The sequence below is a fragment of the Uranotaenia lowii genome, chromosome 2 (genome assembly GCF_029784155.1).
Source record: "Uranotaenia lowii strain MFRU-FL chromosome 2, ASM2978415v1, whole genome shotgun sequence".
NCBI lineage: Eukaryota > Metazoa > Arthropoda > Insecta > Diptera > Culicidae > Uranotaenia > Uranotaenia lowii.
The window spans coordinates 382,833,817-382,853,319 of NC_073692.1; the positions used below are offsets into that span (position 1 = coordinate 382,833,817).

The following is a 19,503-nucleotide window of genomic DNA, read 5'->3' on the forward strand; positions in this document are numbered from 1 at the left end:
TCTAAAAATTGCATTAAATTCCACTCAAAAAGTTTGAAGAGACCTCGAATTTTCTACAATATGGTAAATTTCAGTAAATCATAAATTTAAAAACAGTAGAATTTTCGTGACGTCACAACGCTTAAAAAAAGATAGCTTTATCGACGATTCTAGAGCGTAAATTTGCAGTGACTGTTATTTATCTTATATAATGCTTAGAAGATGGCTTTTCTACCATCATTTTGCAATAATTTTTTTTGACATAGATTGATTTTTGACAAAGTTATGTTATAAATAAAGAATATTTACAAAAATAAATTTAATTTCATACTAAAATTTTTAAATTTCAACGTTAACATACTCAATTCTCAAAAAAGGTAGCTGAAAATCTTTTATTGGAAAATGACACTCAAGAAATAACCTTTCTAACGCTATGTAATTTATTTTTGGATAATGAAAAATAAAATCGGTTCTTCAGTTGAGGGGTGCTTGGAATGGGTCATATGTATCTCTATGGAATTTAAATTTAATTATTTTGTTTATTTTGTCTTCATGATTCTTCCCAATTGTTATTTGGTAAATATTTCTCGATGAAGCACATACCAGACGATCCATGATGAAATGAAAATCATTTAAAATATCTATCCCGTATTTTTTCTAAATCAGAGAATTTTAGTTGGTGAAAAAGGCAAAACAAAATTAAAATTAAATTTTGCTTTAGCTCAAATCAAAGCTTTCAATTTGGAGGAATTTCTAAACTCTTCCTCAATGTTTGCACAAGATTAATTAACCATTTTTATTTGAAGATACCAGAAAATATCTTCTACGCAAACAACATGGCTATTTGAAGCCAGTATACTGAACTCATCTCTAGAGCTTTAACACGTTTAAAATGTTTTGTATTCTCTAGGATAGCATTGGAAAAAAAATCGAATCATAGGGGCCTTTCGAGAAAAATTGCCCCGGGCCTCCCGATGACTTAAAGTCTGTTTCACATAGAATCTGGTCGCATCTTTTCATTTTCTGCAGCGCCCCTAGTTTTCACATCGCAAATCTATTGACAGTGTTTTGATCCGGATGGTTTGTTTACTTAGTAGTGAAAATTTCATCAAGATTGAAGCAGTCAGTCAATAGTTATCGACGATGGAACGCGAAAGGCGAGAGAAAATTCTACACAATTACGTACAGAAACCGACGTGGTCAGGGGCAAAGAACGCGAAATTCCTGAAATATCCAAAATCGACTGTAAATTCAGTGCTGCAACGTTACCGGAAGACCCTTACGGTGGATCGAGCAAAACAAACCAGGCGTGAAAGTGGAAAATATGACCGGAAGCTGCGAGCAAAGGTAATTCGATCAATTCACAATAATCCTAGAATCTCCTTGCGTGATTTGGCGAAAAAGTTCAAGACGAACCACAGTACAGCTCGACGAATTTGTTTGCGAGAATGCTTGCGGTCGTATCGTGCAAGCAAACACGCCAAAAGGACGCTCAAACAAAACCTGGTTGCCAAAACCAGGGTAAGAAAGTTGTACGAGAAAGTGTTGACCAAGTACAACGGATGCATTTTGATGGACGACGAAACTTACGTCCAAATGGATTTTGGACAAATACTCGGTAACAAATTTTACCTTGCGAAGCGTAAAGGGAATGTTGCGGGTAGATTCAAGTTTGTTTTCGCAGATAAATTTGCTCGTAAGTTGATGATTTGGCAAGGGATCTGTAGTTGTGGGAAGAAGACTAAGATTTTCATCGCTGGGGGCACAATGAATGAAAATGTTTACAAAGAAGTATGTCTCCAGAAAAGGGTTTTGGCAAGCTGCCAGTACAGCAGGGATGTCTTTAAGTGGTATAAGAAGAACAAGATCGATTTTGTTGAAAAAAGTATCAATCCACCAAACTGTCCGGATTTTCGTCCTATCGAGAAATATTGGGCAATAGTTAAGGGCAAACTGAAGAAATGTGGCAGAACCATGAAAAACCCCGCTCAAAGTGATGGAACAAGATGGCGTATGAGGTTACCAGCTGTACTGTGCAGAAAATGATGAGTGGTATCACAAAAAAGGTTCGAAAATTCATCCGAAAAGCTGACGAATGATTTTTATGTATTTTTTTCCCTTAAAGTGCAATAAAAATCCTACAAAATTACATTTTTACTTTTGTTGTGCGTTATTTCTTTGCGGAGAAATAATCTATTTTATCCGACCAGAATCTATGTGAAAAAGACTTTAATCCGGCCCTGCAAGTAACACGAATTTCTCAAATGAGTGCTCCCAATTTGTTTGCAAGAAAATGCTGATACAATTGCGTTTTCATTGTATGTTATATGATTTTAATCGCAGTAATTTTTATGATTTTAATATTAATGGCATGTTCGGCGGAATGAAAACTAGACAGAATTTTTATTTTATAGAAATTTGATAGAAAAGTGTATCGACAGGGATTAGTGCGCCAAAAGGAGAAAGTGTGTTAGGTGTATAAATTTTAAACTAGAGGGCATGTTGATGGAAACTCCCATGAATTGCCCCGCCTTTGCTCTACACTAGCTATTCCAGAAGCCGGCAATTCTATTCCAACCGTGTGGAGCACATCTCTCAGATTTCCTCTCAGATTTCCCCTTTTTTGACAGATTTAACCTTTTTTCTTCAGAATTGAGCTTTCATCTCCTATGCTTTCAAGGCAAAAAAGCTTAAATCTGCGGAAAAAGAGCTTTAAAACGAGATTCACCAAGGCTTATTTAAAAGATGTTGGTCACACGATACATAGACAAATCGTGTAACGTTTCCGGGTTCTGGAGAATTCCCATCTTTCTGAGTTTCTTATGTATTGTTAGCTAGTGCTAGTGCACTACGCATACATTGTTAAAAAAAACTCAAGGATTTTTAAATTTTGCAAAGTAAAAGTTGAAAACATAAAGTTTCGTATTATAGAATAAATAAGAAGGATGCCATTTATCTTTTCTTTTTATCAAAAATGTTCGGAAAATTTTTAAGTGCATTAAATTATCATTTCTGTAAAGTTAGAAGGAATGTAATTCCTTGAAAACACTGATTAGACATCTCAACAATAAACTTAGACAGAATTAAACTTTATCACATTCCACAGCAGAGTTTTGTATTTAGAAAAATATTCTTCAAAACAGTAAGATGAAATTGAAACGGGACCTAGAAAGTAGAAACAAGAAATTTTGACACTTTTAGCACATTTTGGAAACTTCACCATGCAAAAACACTTTCAAGATCAGCGGCCTTCAAATTTTTTTTACAACACGTGTTCTATTTTCACATGCTGTGATGCAAAAATAGCAATATTTCTATTACATACGGCTGAAATAGAAACAGTGCTGTAAAATAATACCACGCTAAAAGATCTTGAAAACATTTTACATGGTAAAATTTTCTAAATGTGCTACAAGTATCAAAATTTTTACCACTTTTTCCCAACACCTGTGAACTTGCTCTAAAGCAACTAAACAATAGCTATGAATGCTTGTTAGAGGATTTCTTTGTTGGAATATAGAAAATCGAAATAAAAATCGCTTCCCTTATAGATAGATGCATACAAAATATATTTTCAAAAAAGTATTAAATGGTAATGAAAACGTAAACACCTCGAAGCTTTGAAGCAACAAAACAACGTGCGGTATATTTCGTTTGGACAGTCCTTTTACTCTTGATTGTTGAGGCTTAGAAACACTTGCGGTGAACGATTCCTGGACCACCCTCATCGTACTCGTGCTTGGTGATCCACATGGTTGCGAAGGTGGACAGGGATGCCAGGATAGATCCTCCAATCCAGACCGAGTACTTACGCTCAGGTGGAGCAATGATCTTAATCTTGATGGTCGACGGAGCAAGAGAAGTGATTTCCTTCTGCATACGATCGGCAATACCAGGGTACATGGTGGTGCCACCGGACAGGACACTGTTGGCGTACAGATCCTTACGGATGTCGACGTCACATCGCATGATCGAGTTGTAGACGGTTTCATGAACTCCACTAGCTTCCATTCCGAGGAACGATGGCTGGAACAGGGCTTCCGGAGCACGGAATCGCTCATTTCCGATGGTGATAACTTGTCCGTCGGGAAGTTCATAAGATTTCTCTGACGAGGAAGAAGCGGCCGAGGCCTGCATTTCCTGTTCGTAGTCTAGGGCTACGTAGCACAGTTTTTCCTTGATATCACGGACGATTTCACGTTCAGCAGTGGTTGTAAACGAGTAACCACGCTCGGTTAGGATCTTCATCAGGTAATCGGTAAGATCGCGACCAGCCAAATCCATACGGAGGATGGCATGTGGCAAGGCATAACCTTCGTAGATCGGTACGGTGTGGGAGACACCATCTCCGGAATCGAGTACAACTCCAGTAGTACGACCGGAAGCGTACAGAGACAGCACGGCCTGAATGGCAACGTAAGCAGCCGGGCAGGCAAAGTTCTCGAACATGATCTGGATCATCTTCTCCCGATTAGACTTCGGATTCAACGGAGCTTCCGTCAACAGAACCGGATGTTCCTCGGGCGCAACTCTCAACTCATTGTAAAAAGTGTGATGCCAAATCTTCTCCATATCGTCCCAATTGGTAATGATTCCATGTTCAATAGGGTACTTCAGCGTAAGAATACCTCGCTTCGATTGTGCTTCATCCCCAACATAGGCATCCTTCTGACCCATGCCGACCATGACGCCCTGATGCCGGGGACGGCCCACGATCGAGGGAAATACGGCCCGAGGAGCGTCATCCCCGGCGAATCCGGCCTTGCACATTCCGGATCCGTTGTCGACCACCAAACCTCCGGCATCATCGTCGCACATTTTGGCAGTGGTTCAAGAAGAAACGGGGGGCAGTGAAAAAGTGCGGGAGTAAACTGAAAAAGAGGGTGGAAAATATTTTTAATTAGTGTTATTTTTGGTTAATGCTCCAGAAGATTGATTGGGGGTCATTTTTGAATTTCTCAAACTCTGGGATGTTAAAAGCTTCGTTTAGGTTCAAAACTCATAACTGATTTTTTGCATAATTTTTAAGTTACGTTTACATTAAGATTTCCAGATTGCTCGGTTTTATCCGGTGCCCGTATATTTGATACAAAATTCGGTCCGGCCCGGCCCGGTTGCCCGGATTTCATTGAAAATGCCCGGATTTTACCCAAATGTATTCACTTTATTTGGCAAATCCTACGAGAAATAAAACAATTTGTGATGAACATTTTTTTATGTCCCAAAACGAACTTTTTTGAGCAAGTTTAGCATAAATTATCATGAAAGGTTTTTTGGGGGCCTAAAATACGATTTTAAATTTCTCGATAAGTTTTGAAGAAATTTTTTTTTGTCATTTCTTTTTTGATTTTTGTAGACTAATTTCTGGGTTTTGACAAAGTTTGCCCGGATTTTGCCTGCATATATGGTAGTCAATTTTAAAATCAAATGCCTGGACTTAGCCAGGTTTTTATATGAAATTGCCCGGATTTGTACGACCCAGATACGTGCTGAAAAAATTCTGGAAACCTTAGTTTACATGAGTAAATTTGAACTTTTAGGTTTGTTTGCGAAAATTGAATATTTTGTACTGAAAAATCAGCATTATTTTTGTTTCTTCTGTGAAACCGAGCCTGCTGATGGTTTTTGTGCCAAATTATGAAATCTCCAAAGGAAAATTTTCGCTAAATAAGTTTGTCGATGGCCGTAACTTCGTATCTTTTTAGACAAAAAAGTGATTAGGGGTTTCATAGGGGTAAGTCTTCGGGCATTGAAAAATATTCAATTCAATTGTTTTCACTACTGATGCCTGGCGAAATATTACATGAAAAGTAGTCATGCAATATCTCGCTAGGCACTCAGCAGTGATGTCAATTGAATTTATTGTTTTTCAATGCTAAAAGACTAGCCCCTATTAAACAGGTTATAACTTTTATGTCTAATAAGATAAGAAGTCAAGGACATCGACAAATTTGTTCGGCGACAAATTTCCTTCGGAGAATTTATAAATTGATACAAAAACCATTAACAAGCTTGATTTTACAGAAGCAACAAAAATTATGTTGATTTTTCAACACAAAATATTTAATTTTCCGATACAAATCTAAAAGTTCAAATTTACTCATAAAGCTTTTTAGACCCCAGGGTTAGGGGAATTCAAAAATCATCCTTTTTTAACTCAATCTAATGCTCCAAACATAACAAATAGCAATGTTCCAATCCCTTCTTTGTAAATGAAAAAGTTTTTTATATTAAAAAAATCTTTAGAGAATAACTTGCCAAAGTTACATCTAAAATATTATGAAAGTTTATCATTGCTGAGTTTTTTAAATCATATCATGTATCTACATTGAAAATTCAAAGCAGAATTCTATATTTGACCCATTCCCATTTCAGTTACCATTTTTTAAAGAATTCCGTATGTTATCATTGAAGTTTGTTAATTTTAGTATGAAAATAAATTGATTTTAACAATTATTTTTTATCTGAAGAATAACATTGTCAAAAAACTAGCTATTTTAAAATAAAAATGCAAAATTATGAGAAAAAAAGCCATATTTTAAGCACGATATGATATAAAGAATAATCTCTTCAAGTTAACGCTCTAGAATTGGTGATATATGTTTCTATTTTTTGGCGTTTTGACGTCATCAAAATTTTAGTGTTTTTCAGTTCATGATTTCAATAACCGTCATATATTGTTGAAAATTGAGAGTCTCTTCATTTGTTTCAGAGGAATTCAATGCAATTTCCAGAAAGAGGTTGTGAGTAGCATCTGGTAAAAGAATGCGTTGTAACGTCACGAAAATTGATCCACACTTTTTACTTCAACACTTTTATAGTATTTCTTCAATACAAATTCAACAAAATAATGCTTTTTTATAAATGAATTCAATAATCTAATTTTAACGAGACAAATAAACTCAGTTTTTTTCGCATAAACTCGTTTGTTTTTTAAAACGTCTAATAAAAACTTTAAAAAATCGCACTTGTTGAACACTTGATTCGAGAATAAATAAACTTTTATAGAAATGAAATCCTCATGGATTTTAACAATGATATTTTACCTCAAACCATACTTGGATTATACAAATTAACAAGTTTTTCTTTGTACTAATCTATATTTGTATAAGGATTCCTTTAGAAATAAAATTGAAAACTTGAAATCATTGAATTTTCTCTAAAATCTGGTGAGTTAGGCTCATTTGATTGGAACATAGAATAAGTTTTTTTTTAAACTTATTCTATGTTTCAAACTATCCAAATGAGAAAAAAAAATAAAGTTTTAAATTTTGCTGTTCAAAAAATTCCAAATTTAAATTATAGTTTGAAATTTAGCATTTGAAAAAAAAACTGCTATATTTACAATGTTAAATAATACACTAAAAGATATCGAATTACCTGAAATTTGTTTTACAGCAAGATTTTAGAAATTATTTGTCATTGAAAATCAATTCCGTAATTCAAACCTTGTGGATAATTTAAAAAAAAATAGAAACCAGGTTTTTTAATTGAAAAGATGGCTGAATCAACTGAAAAGTTTCTTTATATTTATAAATTTTCGCTGAATCATGTATTCGAAATGACTTGGCGAAGATTTGAAATTTTAAATTCGAATTTACAATCAAAATAATAATTATTTTATCTTTTGCAATTTGAATTCCTCAACAAAATAGTCATTTTGATAATTTTATCTTGTCTGTGAAACTCATTTACGAGCTGAAGCTGAATCTGCATTTCGAATATTAATTTTAAATCTGTATTCTGCACCTGAACTCTGTATTTGAATTTTGGATCTGTTTCCGAATTTCAAAACAATTTCTGGAATGTACAGATGTGGTCTTCTTTAATTGATATTTTTCGGTGATTTACGACCAAAAATGAAACTGCTGAATTTCACGTTTTGGTTTACTGAATTTCAGCCATCCTCTGAAAAAAAAAACTTGTTTTGTCGCGTGTTTTGTTCTGAGGCTGAGGCTTAATTTCAGTAAGCCGAAACGTCAAAACAACAGTTTCATTTTTCGTCGTGAACCACAGGAAAATCAGATAAAAAACCAATTTTTGAATTTAGATTTCCAATCAACATTTTCATTTCAAGAATTGAAATTTAAAACTTAAATTTTAATTCAAATTTGAATTGAAATATGAACAACATGGAAAATTGATGAATCTGCTTCTGAACTTTCAATTCTGGATCCCCATTTTGAAGCTTTTTAATGTTTAAATTCTGCATAAGAACTAATTTTTAACTTTTTTAAAACTTATTTTCAATTTAAAGAATTTTTAGGAACTTCGAATTATAAAAAACAAATTATTTTCAGCTGGTGCAAAATATTCTTGCAATTTCAATTTCAGCCTCAACAATGCTTATTTATGCATGGAAAAAAATTTCAAAGACTTGCCCTTCGAATTATGTGATAACTTCATTGAAATACTTTTCTTCTAAAATGTTACAAACGATGTCTTTGACATCTTCATATTCAGAATTGATTTTCAAATGAATTAATCAAATGTTAAAATCCCACTGATTAAATTTTTGAAATGTTATTTATAGCAGTAACTTAATTTATCAGCCTTATTGGTGAAAAGTGATGTACTTTTTAGTATGGAAATTTTAAGATTATGAAATTTTATAGATGGATAGAAAGTTACAAGAAATGAAAGATGGTGAAAAGTTTAATATGTGATGGATATGCTTCTAATTAAATTCTACTCGCTCATTTTCATCATCTTTCATTTCTTATAATTTTCTTTTCATCTATTAAAATTTTGTAATCATAAGATGTCCCTACTAAAAAAGACATCACTTTTCCCCGATAAGGCTGCTAAATTAAGTTACAAACATAAATTACGGTGATTAATTTCTTCATAAAGTAATTTAAAACTTTTGTATTGTTTTTCAATTCCGAAGTGTTGTGTTTTGAAATCACATTTTCTAGTCAATAAACCTGATTTTTTACTTAGAAAAGTATTTTTTGTAGCTTTGATCCTCTCTTGGAATAAAGAATTATTGATTGACGGCAACTAAGTTTTTAGAGCTTTAAGTTTCACTTATTTTAAATTTAAAAATTTGTTTTCTGGAATCTTCCTTAATTTTTGAAGATAACAATCACAAATGCGATACATTAAATATATTTTTAATTTATCAAATTCTAGAAATGAGTCGAACATCTTGTATTATAAATAAATAAAGTTAGTATAGCTATTCAAAAATGTTCTTTAGAATAAGGTTGCCAGATTGTATTTATTTATTCCAGAAATTTGGGAAAAGTCCGGTCCGGCCCGGTTGCCCAAATTTCATTGGTTAAAGCTCGGATTTTTCCCAGATTTATTCACCTGATTTGCCAAATCAAACAAAAAAATTGGGATGTAAAATTTTGAATTTATGGGGCCAAAACATAAATTTTCGAGCAAGTTTTGTTAAAATTCTTATGAAAAGTTTCTTAGAAGCCTTAAAACGATTTCAAACCTGCTGTTGAGTTTTGATGGTTTTTTCAAGTTTTTTTTTCTTGATTTTTGCTGAGCAAATCCTGAATTTCGACCATGTTTGCCTTAAGTTCGCCCGGATTTTCGGATTTCAATTTTGAAACCTATGCCCGGGTTTTGTAAGGTTTTTAGATAAAAAAAATCCCGAATTTGTCCAGCCCGGATACGTGCTGAGAAAATTCTGGCAACCTTACTTTTGAAGTAAGTTTTTAAGATATTGGGAAGAATTTGAAAAAAAAACCAATTTTAATCTTTGATGTTTGAGCACTCTTGTGATAGAATTATATTCTTTTTTTCATAATTCATTTCAATTATCGACTATGAATATTGTTAGAATTCTCTTAAGTGCAAAATTATCTTTTTCAAACATCAAGATACCACCACATTATTCGAAAATGAAGAAAATGAATTGAAGAAAAGTTAAACTATTATTTATCTCCAATGATGACAGTTTGTACTGTGTATCTGATCTAGAATAATTTTTATTCAAATCGTGGTTTATTTCTGACTGTAAATTTTAAAATCTTTATCAAATTTTGATGAACGACTCAAGTGGATAAAGAGTAACAATCTCGACTTAGAACTGAAGCCTAAACTTCGAAATCTTATCCCAAGTCCACAATTCTACTACAGTTTTTCAAAAAATTTCTCACTTGTTGATAGATATTTGAAGATTATACTCGAAAAATGCTATCAGAAGCTATTCACAAAAGAAGTTGGTGCATAAATTTTTACAGTCGTAAGTTCCGAATATAGAATAGAATTTTCAATGAGATTAGTCTCACTTAAGAATGCCCGAATGTTTTCACTTTATTTGCAAAATGAATGAAAATTTAAATTGCCCGTTAACAATTATATCTATATTTATCGTCCACATCAATTTTTGGAGCTAAGTTCATTCAAATAATCTGACTGATGCGATTTTATGAAAAAAAAACAACGTTTAGAGTATTTTTTCTTTTGATTTTTACTAAAGAATTCCCACATTTTCCTGGATAGTGTCTAGATTTTGGGAAATCACTATTCCTTTGCCTTCTTCCGGGGGGATAACTTCATTTTTCGATGCGTGCGGTGGCTCGATTCTTCAAAAAAAAAAACAAAACACTCAAGAAAGGTCTCATTTGATTCAAAACATTCAAGTCCGAGCATGTTTTTTTCTCAGTAAATTGAAAAAAATAGGGGAATTGATGGTAGAAACAGTCATAACACCATTTTAGGTTACGTGCGGTGGCTTAAACGGCCTTCATTCGATTCTTTGGCAAAAATCACACAAGATAAGTCTCATTTGGTTCAAAATTTTCAAGTCCGAACTTGCTTTTTCTAAACTTTACTAAAAACTTCGGATAATTGAGGGTAAAACTGTCATAACTCCATTTTCAGAAGCGTGCGGTGGCTCGAAAAGCCTGCCGAACTATTCAGCAAAATATCCACTTTAAAATGTCACATTTCTGAATTGACTCGATCCACAACGCATCCATAAAAATTGCGACACCAATTCATCTGAACGGTTTCGATCTCTCTGTATTCTGGTTTCTGTTATTATCCCCATGAATCGAAATTAGTGTTCACTTAACATAGTTTTCAAGCACCAAGTTCTTTTTTTGATGGATCTTTTTTGAGAGTCTCATCACTTAATCCGATAAGTTCATCATCTGTCTTTTTATTAACACCAAACATTCCAGCAAAAGTTCACCAACCTCCAAACAACAGCAACAGACAGCAAATAAGCAAATCTGGGAATTCACCGCACTATTCAGGCACTATCGATGACTGAAATCCTTGGCACTAACAGTTTAGCTTTTATACCGGCTTCCTGATAACAACGATCCGAAGAAAGGTTCCATCCTTAAACGGATCTCGTTCATCAATCGGAAAAACTATCAATTTACCCCAATTACCTCGGTCACGATCGATCCCGACAACGAATTTTTCGCACTCTCGATCAACCGAACTAAAAGAAAAACAGCTGCCCCAGATTGTGACCATTTTTGGGAATTTTTCACCGGCGGCGCAACGCCATTCTGCATTGTGCATTGTCGAGTTCGACACGCTTTGCCAAGTCACAAGTGGGAAAATGCAAACCAAGTCCTTTAATGGTGCGCTTCTGGGAACCAAAATATCTCAACGCCAATCGTGAAGTGAGCACGCGACTTGGCGATCGGGGCTCGATGCACGACCGATCGATCGGAAACTAATTTGGTTCATTCGGACTGATCGTGCTTGCGAGTGACACGATTTTACGTTTGATTTTTGTTTTTGATGCATGAGAGATTTTTCTTTCTGTAGTACCGTAAAATGGGGTGAATTCCGAAGTATCTATTTAGGAATCTCAAGAATATCCAATTATAATTGATAAATTCCATTATGATTCTATCTATGTAATAAAACTTACTTGAAACAATTTAAACCGTATGTATTTAAAGCTGAGAAAATTCGCCAAAATCTATATACACAGCAAAAATTATTTCCTGTAAAATTACGCAAATGTCCTGTAACAAAAAGGAGCAGGACATTTACCGTTATTTTACAGGTCGAAAACATGATTTCGTGACATTTAATTTTTAGTGAACAACTTTTTTACAGGACATTTGCGGTAATAATAAATGAATCTTCGTTAACTTTCAAGGAAAAAAAATTAAAATTACAGGTTTTGTTAATTACAGGTGATTTATTTTAAAGGTTGCAGTTTTCAGTGACACGTAATAGTCTAAATTTTTTCTGTGTAGTGATAAGAATTGTTTCAAAAAATTTCAAAAAGTGTTCTTTTGTTCGGTAAAGACAAACTATCCTTTTCTCAAATGGTTACTCTAGTTTTACCTTCATTAAATGGCAGTTTAAAGCTTATAAATAGGAAATCCGGGACAAGAAGTTATGCGCGATATTTTGCTACACGGACTGTGCCCAAGGATTTCGAAATCACAGAATATCTATGCATTCACAGAATTTTGAGCATATTTGCATCACAGATCTATGTCACAGAACACATCATTTTTGCAATATTCAAAGATTTCTCAGATTTTTTAAATTCTGATCGTATGTCCGAAATAATAAATGTAAATATTGGGTTTCTAACTTCGTTTTGGAGAAACATGGTAAGATTGGTTATTTCGATTGAATTTTCTTTATTGAAATGTAAAAGAGACTCCTTTCTAATGATTTTTCAAATTAATTTATTCTGTTTCCATCACATTATTTCTGGGGAAAATCATAAAAAGTCATTTTTTTTCGCCTGTGCCACGCTACATTGGATGGAAAATAATATCATACATAAGATTCCGGATGTATCCGGACCGGGCAAATCCAGACAATTTTTTCAAGACCTGGCAAAGTTCAGGCATTTTATTTCAAAATTTCCAACCTAAAATCCAGGCAATATCTGCACAAATTCATACACGGGGGTTTTCGGCACGGTCTATTGATTCCTGTTTTCAAATTTAGTTGCACACGTCATTAAAAGTGATCGTACAACATTTTTGCAATTATTGCTCAACAATAAATTTGGAAATGCTTCTGGAAAATGCTTGGCAATTGACTCTCATACATGTTCGTCTGGAATCAGCTAGTTTAATGATAAACATCATCAAGACATTTCATGAAACTCAAGAGAAAAATGTGTGAAATGATTGATCAATCATGTGAAACATTTTTTTTGATAAACCAACATAAAATTTGTTGAATTTAAAATCATTCATGAGTAAAAATTACCCGTTTACATGATATTTTCAGCTTTATTTGACAATAACTAAAAAAAACGGTGATTTAAGGTGCCTGGAATCTCTTTCATTGTATTTTTAGGACTTTAAACTAGATATTGATAGTAAATGGGGAGTATGGGGAAATGCGGGGATTTTTTGGCTTGGCTTTAAAGTTTTTGACTTTCGAAAAAAATATTTATTTACTCATTTTGATCGTAGATCAATTTAGTGTGTAAAAATTTAGAATGGTTCAAATGATAGCTTTTAATATAAGCTTTCATATTGAGTACTTTAAATTTAACAAAAAAATGTTTTCCATAGAAATACATGTGATTTAATTTTTTCCTTCATCATATAAATTTTTCAATTTTTCAAAGTCTGATGTCTGTGGTGCGTTCAGTATTCAAGATAATGAGTTGAAAAACTGAGAATATCTTAGTCAAATATCAAATTATTAACTAGTTAAAAGGCCGACGGATGTTCGGCCGAATGAGATAAAAGGGCTAATGGGACATTAGGCCGAAGGCTATTTGGCCGAATAGACGATAGGCCGAATGGTCGCTAGACCGAATGGTTGTCAGGCTGAATGGTCGTTGGGCTGAATTTATTCTGGGCCTATAAGACATATTATCGCTTTATTGCATGTTAGGCCGATCAGTAGTTGGACCGCATGGTCGTTAGGGCGAATAGTCATCAGACCTAGATACAAGTGCCCATTTGGCCTTACGAATATTCGGCCTATCATCCATCGGCCTATAGTCCATTCGGCCTAACATGCAAACAAGTGTAAAAGATTTCTTATTGATCTAGCAACCATTCATTACGATCATTAAGCCTAATGACCATTCGGCCAAATGACTATTCGGCTGAACATCCTTTTGGCCTAACAGCCTTCGGCTGTTCGGGATAACCGTCGACCGAATAACCTATTCGGCCTAGTGGCCTATTTGGCCTGACAACCCTTTCTGCCTAACGTCCATCGGCCGAATGGCTTTCGGCCTTATGACTTTCGGACGAATGGCCCAGCCTCGCCGAATTTCTGCGCAATAAGTTAACGTTTAGGGGTCAGTCAACATTCTGAAAATTGTGCGGTATTTTGCCAATTTATCTATTTTTTTCCTGGACAATGTATTCAGATAAAAATATGTCTTGCTCTTATATCTCCTAAAATTCTTTTTTCTAGTTCCCTATTGTTCCTGCAAAATTCATGCTTTTCAGAGAATTCTTGACCTGCCGCTAAAAATGCTGCATGGAGTTTAAACTTAACGGTTTGGAGGTATTTTGAGGCGTTTAGGGATATCATTCAGTATTTAATCTAGTACAAAATGAGCGATTTTCAATGCGACTTCAATGCCACATTGGAAGAAGTTAAAACTTCGCAGACCAAATTTCTGAACGAAAAGTTGTAGATCATGTTATCGTCGAATGGTCGAACAATTTGGGGAATTGTTAAGTTGGACAACTCGCTGTTTTAAATATTAAAAGCCTCTCAAGCACTTATAATATTCCTCTTATCCCCAAAGCAAATGTCAAACCAAATCTCAGAACCATTTTCAACTCAAAGCTATAAAGGAAAGAAGCACCACCAGCTTTCATATAAAATTGTTTGCCCATTCGGAAAAAAGTTCTCTAGGATCGGAATAACTTTAACAAATTTGAAAAATTTTTGGAAAGTGTTTCAATTTTCGATAAGCAAGTTAATAGTGAATAAGATCATTTCCTTTTCAGAAATATTATGATTTTTTTTTTCGAAAGCTTGCCTGAAAGTTTTTCAGCGGAACCGGAAAAAGGAAGACCATATCATTATTTTTGCTAACAGTTATGTTTCATAGGGTTTTTTTTTAATATTCGAATTTTCTTAGTCAGCAGTCCTGAGTTGAAAAAAAACCATTAACACTAGTAAACGACTATAGTCGAAAGAAAAAAAAAAGTTATACATAGAGTGAAAAATATCGTGTGATGATAATGAACCCCCAATTTGACTTGGATATAGAACCTACAATGTGTGTTTAACATTTTTAATTCTTCAGCAAGTTGCTCAAAACGCGTCGAAAAACTCCATTAAATTCACAGAGGCGGAAAACGTGACGATTTAAAACCATATAAAAATTTCATCAGTTTCTGCTACTGTTGTTCATTCATGAAATTAGGTCACAGAACAAAAACAGTGTTATGGAGCAAAGCAATAACTAAATGCTGGAAAAATAACACGGAAGCTATGCCATTCCTCTATTTTCTCTCCCCTTCTTTCGATTGCATTGACTGTTGCATTAACCACCACAACTCCTCTTTTGCTCGCCTGGAATGATCAAATATGTTGATTTAAGAAACTCGTTAGGTTGATGAAAATTATGTTCAAACCCAGGAGCTTTATTATGTTACCGGGATTTTTCGTATCACGGTAAGTTCGGTTGAGCGGGTTTCATTTTTTTCTTCTCATTTTTGGCTTGCAGTTGAACGGGTTCTCTTTTCTTTTCTCAACTAACCTTGCTTGTTCCTGAATCGCAGATGTCGCACACGTTTCAAATTTTCCAAACCGTCTGCCTACCATTCTTCTTCCACCAAACTAGCATACTCTGCTCTGCTCTGCTCTAGTGTGTAGTTAAGCGTGGGAGCGAAGGTGTTCAAACAACCATAAACTACCGATACGGAGAGACAGACGCAGAGAGAGCTGCAGCTAGAAGACACATGGCATGGCAACTTCCATGTCCCAAACACATCGTACCAACCAATAGAGCAAAATGCACAAGAAGTTGGCAACCTAGACACCTTCCCACTTTTCCACACTCCGAACCCATTTTCGATTCGTGTGCTATCATCGTCGTGGCTCCTGAACTTAGGCTACCAGTTCCAACTATCGGCTCACTGCCAAGCTAGTGCCACAATCCCTCACTCTCCTCCTTCCCCTTTCCTTTGGCGGTGCTTGTTTGGAAAAATCGCTTCTCGTGTCGTCGTGTGACTTTATTGTTGCCTGACTGGTTAATGGAAAATCGATTTTTCAATTTGGTCTCTTTTACTTTTTTGGTGAGTGTTGCTTCTGCCGGTTCCAGGTCTTAGCACCTGGCCGGCTGTTTGCCTCTTGGTGAAGTCGCGTGGCAAGGAGGGATCAAAAGCTCCATGTTGTGTGGCGTAAGCTGTTTTCCTTGGGGTTTCTTACACAGTCAGTGGCAGCTGTTCGGTGAATGGCTTTGGTTGCGGTACAAGGTGGATAAGAAGCTGGCGATGAAGGGAGATTTTTTTTACTTTCTTTCTTGTAAGGTGCAAGCAATATCGGTTTAGTTGTGGAAGGACAAGCTAGTACGGGACAAGAGGAATCAATCAGTGCTCGCGCCGCCTGGACGCGCGTTCGCTGACACGTAGTGAGTAAAAGTAGTGTTTGATACAGGAAATTTATAATAGCATGTCTTTAAAAATTTTAATAGTTTTCATTTAAATTCAAAAATTACGATTTTAACTTAGTTCACACAAAACTGATTTTTCATTAGAGTAAACTATTTAGACTTTGCCTATGATTTGAATGCAACGAAACAAAGAATTTGAGAAAATTCAACGTGAATGTGCATACGATAAACAAAATAAATTAAAAAATAATTTAAATTATTTGAAAAGCTTTCTTAGGATAGTGAACTTAAGAAAATATTAATAAAACATAAACATTTACAAAGCTCTGAGGTAATAATTTTGAAAAAGAGAACTTCAGAAAAAAATCAACACGATTTCTCTTTGATCACTTTGATGCCAGTCCAAAATGTTGTTTGTACACTATCAGCTATTTTAAAAATGCATAAAAAATTTAAACGGCATAAAATTGTGTCTTAGACAGAACAAACATTTCAAATATCGAAAGCAATTGGTGTTGGATTGGAAGGATACAGTTAGAAATTATTAAAAAATTTGGAAGCAAAAATAATGTGTTTCAATAGTAAAAGTATAACTTTAGAAATAAATAACATTTAAAGGCAAATTAAATGAATTTTTATCAACTTAACCATTTGAAAATCTATTCAGAGTCCTGTATAATTTTTAAAGATCGATCTTTGAACGTGGTCCTAATTCATTTGGGAAAAAATTAATAGAGCATGCTTATGGGCATGAGTATGAACTTTGCAAAAATTTTAAGTTTGAAGTCTAAACCAAAATACAATCATTCAAGAAAAAATCTCTCAAATTTAAATCATGTGTAGAAGCCCGGTCGGATTCAATCAACACATTTTGATCACATCAAAAACTTCATCATGCTTCCATCCAGCAACTCGCTCACAGAAAAAATAAAAATCAAAACAAAACAGATCACACAATTGTGGTGAGCTGATTTTTTTCCCATGATTAGTAAACTTATAAGAATCCAAGTAAGCTTGATTTTATTAAAAAAAAATCATGAAAAAACCGTGATCTGAATTGATAGTATATACATAGATAGATAGATAGATATATACGAGGTACTAGGCTATTCTGACCTCTTCAACTGTGGTGGTATAAGACTCCAAAAATTAGTTATGAGAAATGTTAGCAAATGTATGAATTTTATCTAAAAATAATTTTTTAAGGAATTGATAAACAGCATTTTTTTGAAAATAAATATGAGATGATGCTTTTTAATTCCATCAACTATGTTTAGCTCTTCAAATAAGTAAGAAATTTTATTTAGTGGATTTCCGAGTGTTTTGATAACAAAATTTTGTTGACTTTTGTACTGAGAGAGTCACATTTCCAAAGTATTCACACGAAAGGACTCATACATCATCGAAAAATCATGAAAACTTCTTTTAAAATCTTTGCAATGAATGCAGGAATATATGGATTTTGATTTTATCATCGACGAAATTAACTTTTTAATGTTTATGTACAATTTATGTACAATACTAGAAAATTTAATGCAAGCTTATCGTATCATATGACCTCAGAGAATCAATCTTTGATTTCAATTACTTTTCAGAAGAAACTAACGGATAATAAAGACAAAATTAACGGATTTGGTTTCGATTCCATAGAAAACCAGAAATATTTCATAACTATTTTTGTTTGTAAAAAGAATGTCGTGTCGGAGCTGCCAAATAAGGTTAAGCGCAATGGCCTACCTGTTTTATTCCCAAATACTTTGAAAAACAGTCATAGGCTGCATGATTTTCAATCATGGATCCAAAATCGTCTATTTGAAATCCACGTGGTTTCTGAGGTAGCATGTTAAGGAAATTCAAATCGAACATCGTCTTTGTTTGATGGTTTCACGTCGGATAAATCGTTTTTAGGCAACGATTTTTTTTCTTGTTAATTTTAGTATCAATCAATCTGAATCCGAATATAGAAGTTTTAAAGCAATTTTTGACCAGGTCAGAAATTATCAATGTTAAAAAATATCTAAGCAACCTTTTGAAGCAGCGTGCCTATTAGATTTTGAAATCTTTTCGGCGGGCTGCACTCAAAATAATATTTATCAACAGTGTGTAGTGCGGTACGTAATTTTTTATAACTACAAATTTTTAACATAAGAAACCATGCAAAATAGAACGAAAGTATTTGTTTAAATAACAGAAATTGAATAAACTCATAACTAAATCTTGATCATTTTGAATAATTTAAATTATTTATCCAATTTGAATTTTTCCGCGAATATTTAAAAGAAACATCATTTGCTTCCCATTTTCTCTTAGAAACGAAAACTTCTGATGGTCTTTCTATAGTTCGAAATTTTTTTTTGAATCGTTTCGTGCTCCCCTCCCTTTCCACGGTTTTGAACTTCCCGGAGAGGGAAATTCTCAATACTCTGCTGTTTGTCAAAGGTTTTCGAAACAATTATGTATGAAAGACTGCACAACGCCGCTAAACCGATAATATCAGAGTATCAACACGGGTTTGTGCAGAAAAAGTCAACTGTTTCCAATTTGTTGTGCTATTCTAATACACTGCATTCGGCTATGAGCAAAAAAAAAACAAGTTAACACTATTTACGTGGACTTCTCTAAAGCATTCGACAAAGTATCGCACGAACTCGCAATTTAAAAAAAATCGCACGCATTTGCTTCCCGTCGTGGTTCACATCGTGGCTGTACTCTTACCTAACAAAACGCCAAGCATTTGTGAACTTACGAGAAATCAGATCTCTGCCGTTCGACGTTCCGTCCGGTGTCCCCCGGGGAAGCCACTTAGGCCCACTCATTTTTATACTACTTGTGAACGACCTTGCTTGGATACTCATATCTTTGAATTTGATGTACGCAGACGATCAGTAAATATACCGAATTATTGTATCACCTGTGGACTGTGCAGCACTTCAAGGTGACATCTTGATACTCTTGGATTAGTGCAGGTCACATGGGATGATTGCTAACTCCAATAAAGGGTGATACGGTCAAAATTTGGTCAA

At 34.3% G+C, this 19,503-nt stretch overlaps 1 protein-coding gene across 1 annotated transcript; it reads right to left on the bottom strand.

Annotated features, from left to right (window-relative positions):
* Window positions 1-3,524: 3,524 nt before the first annotated feature.
* On the bottom strand, window positions 3,525-11,299 carry LOC129749917 (actin, muscle-type A2-like). The gene is made up of 2 exons (XM_055745044.1): window positions 11,142-11,299; window positions 3,525-4,850 (listed from the first exon to the last, which is right to left on the bottom strand). The coding sequence occupies exon 2, from the start codon at window positions 4,795-4,797 to the stop codon at window positions 3,667-3,669; it is 1,131 nt and encodes a 376-aa protein (XP_055601019.1). The 5' UTR covers window positions 4,798-4,850; window positions 11,142-11,299; the 3' UTR covers window positions 3,525-3,666.
* Between the last annotated feature and the right edge of the window lie 8,204 nt (window positions 11,300-19,503).

Bases quoted from the DNA above. Each gene is read 5' to 3' on its own strand.
- LOC129749917 (XM_055745044.1), bottom strand. From the start codon at position 4,797: ATGTGCGACGATGATGCCGGAGGTTTGGTGGTCGACAACGGATCCGGA.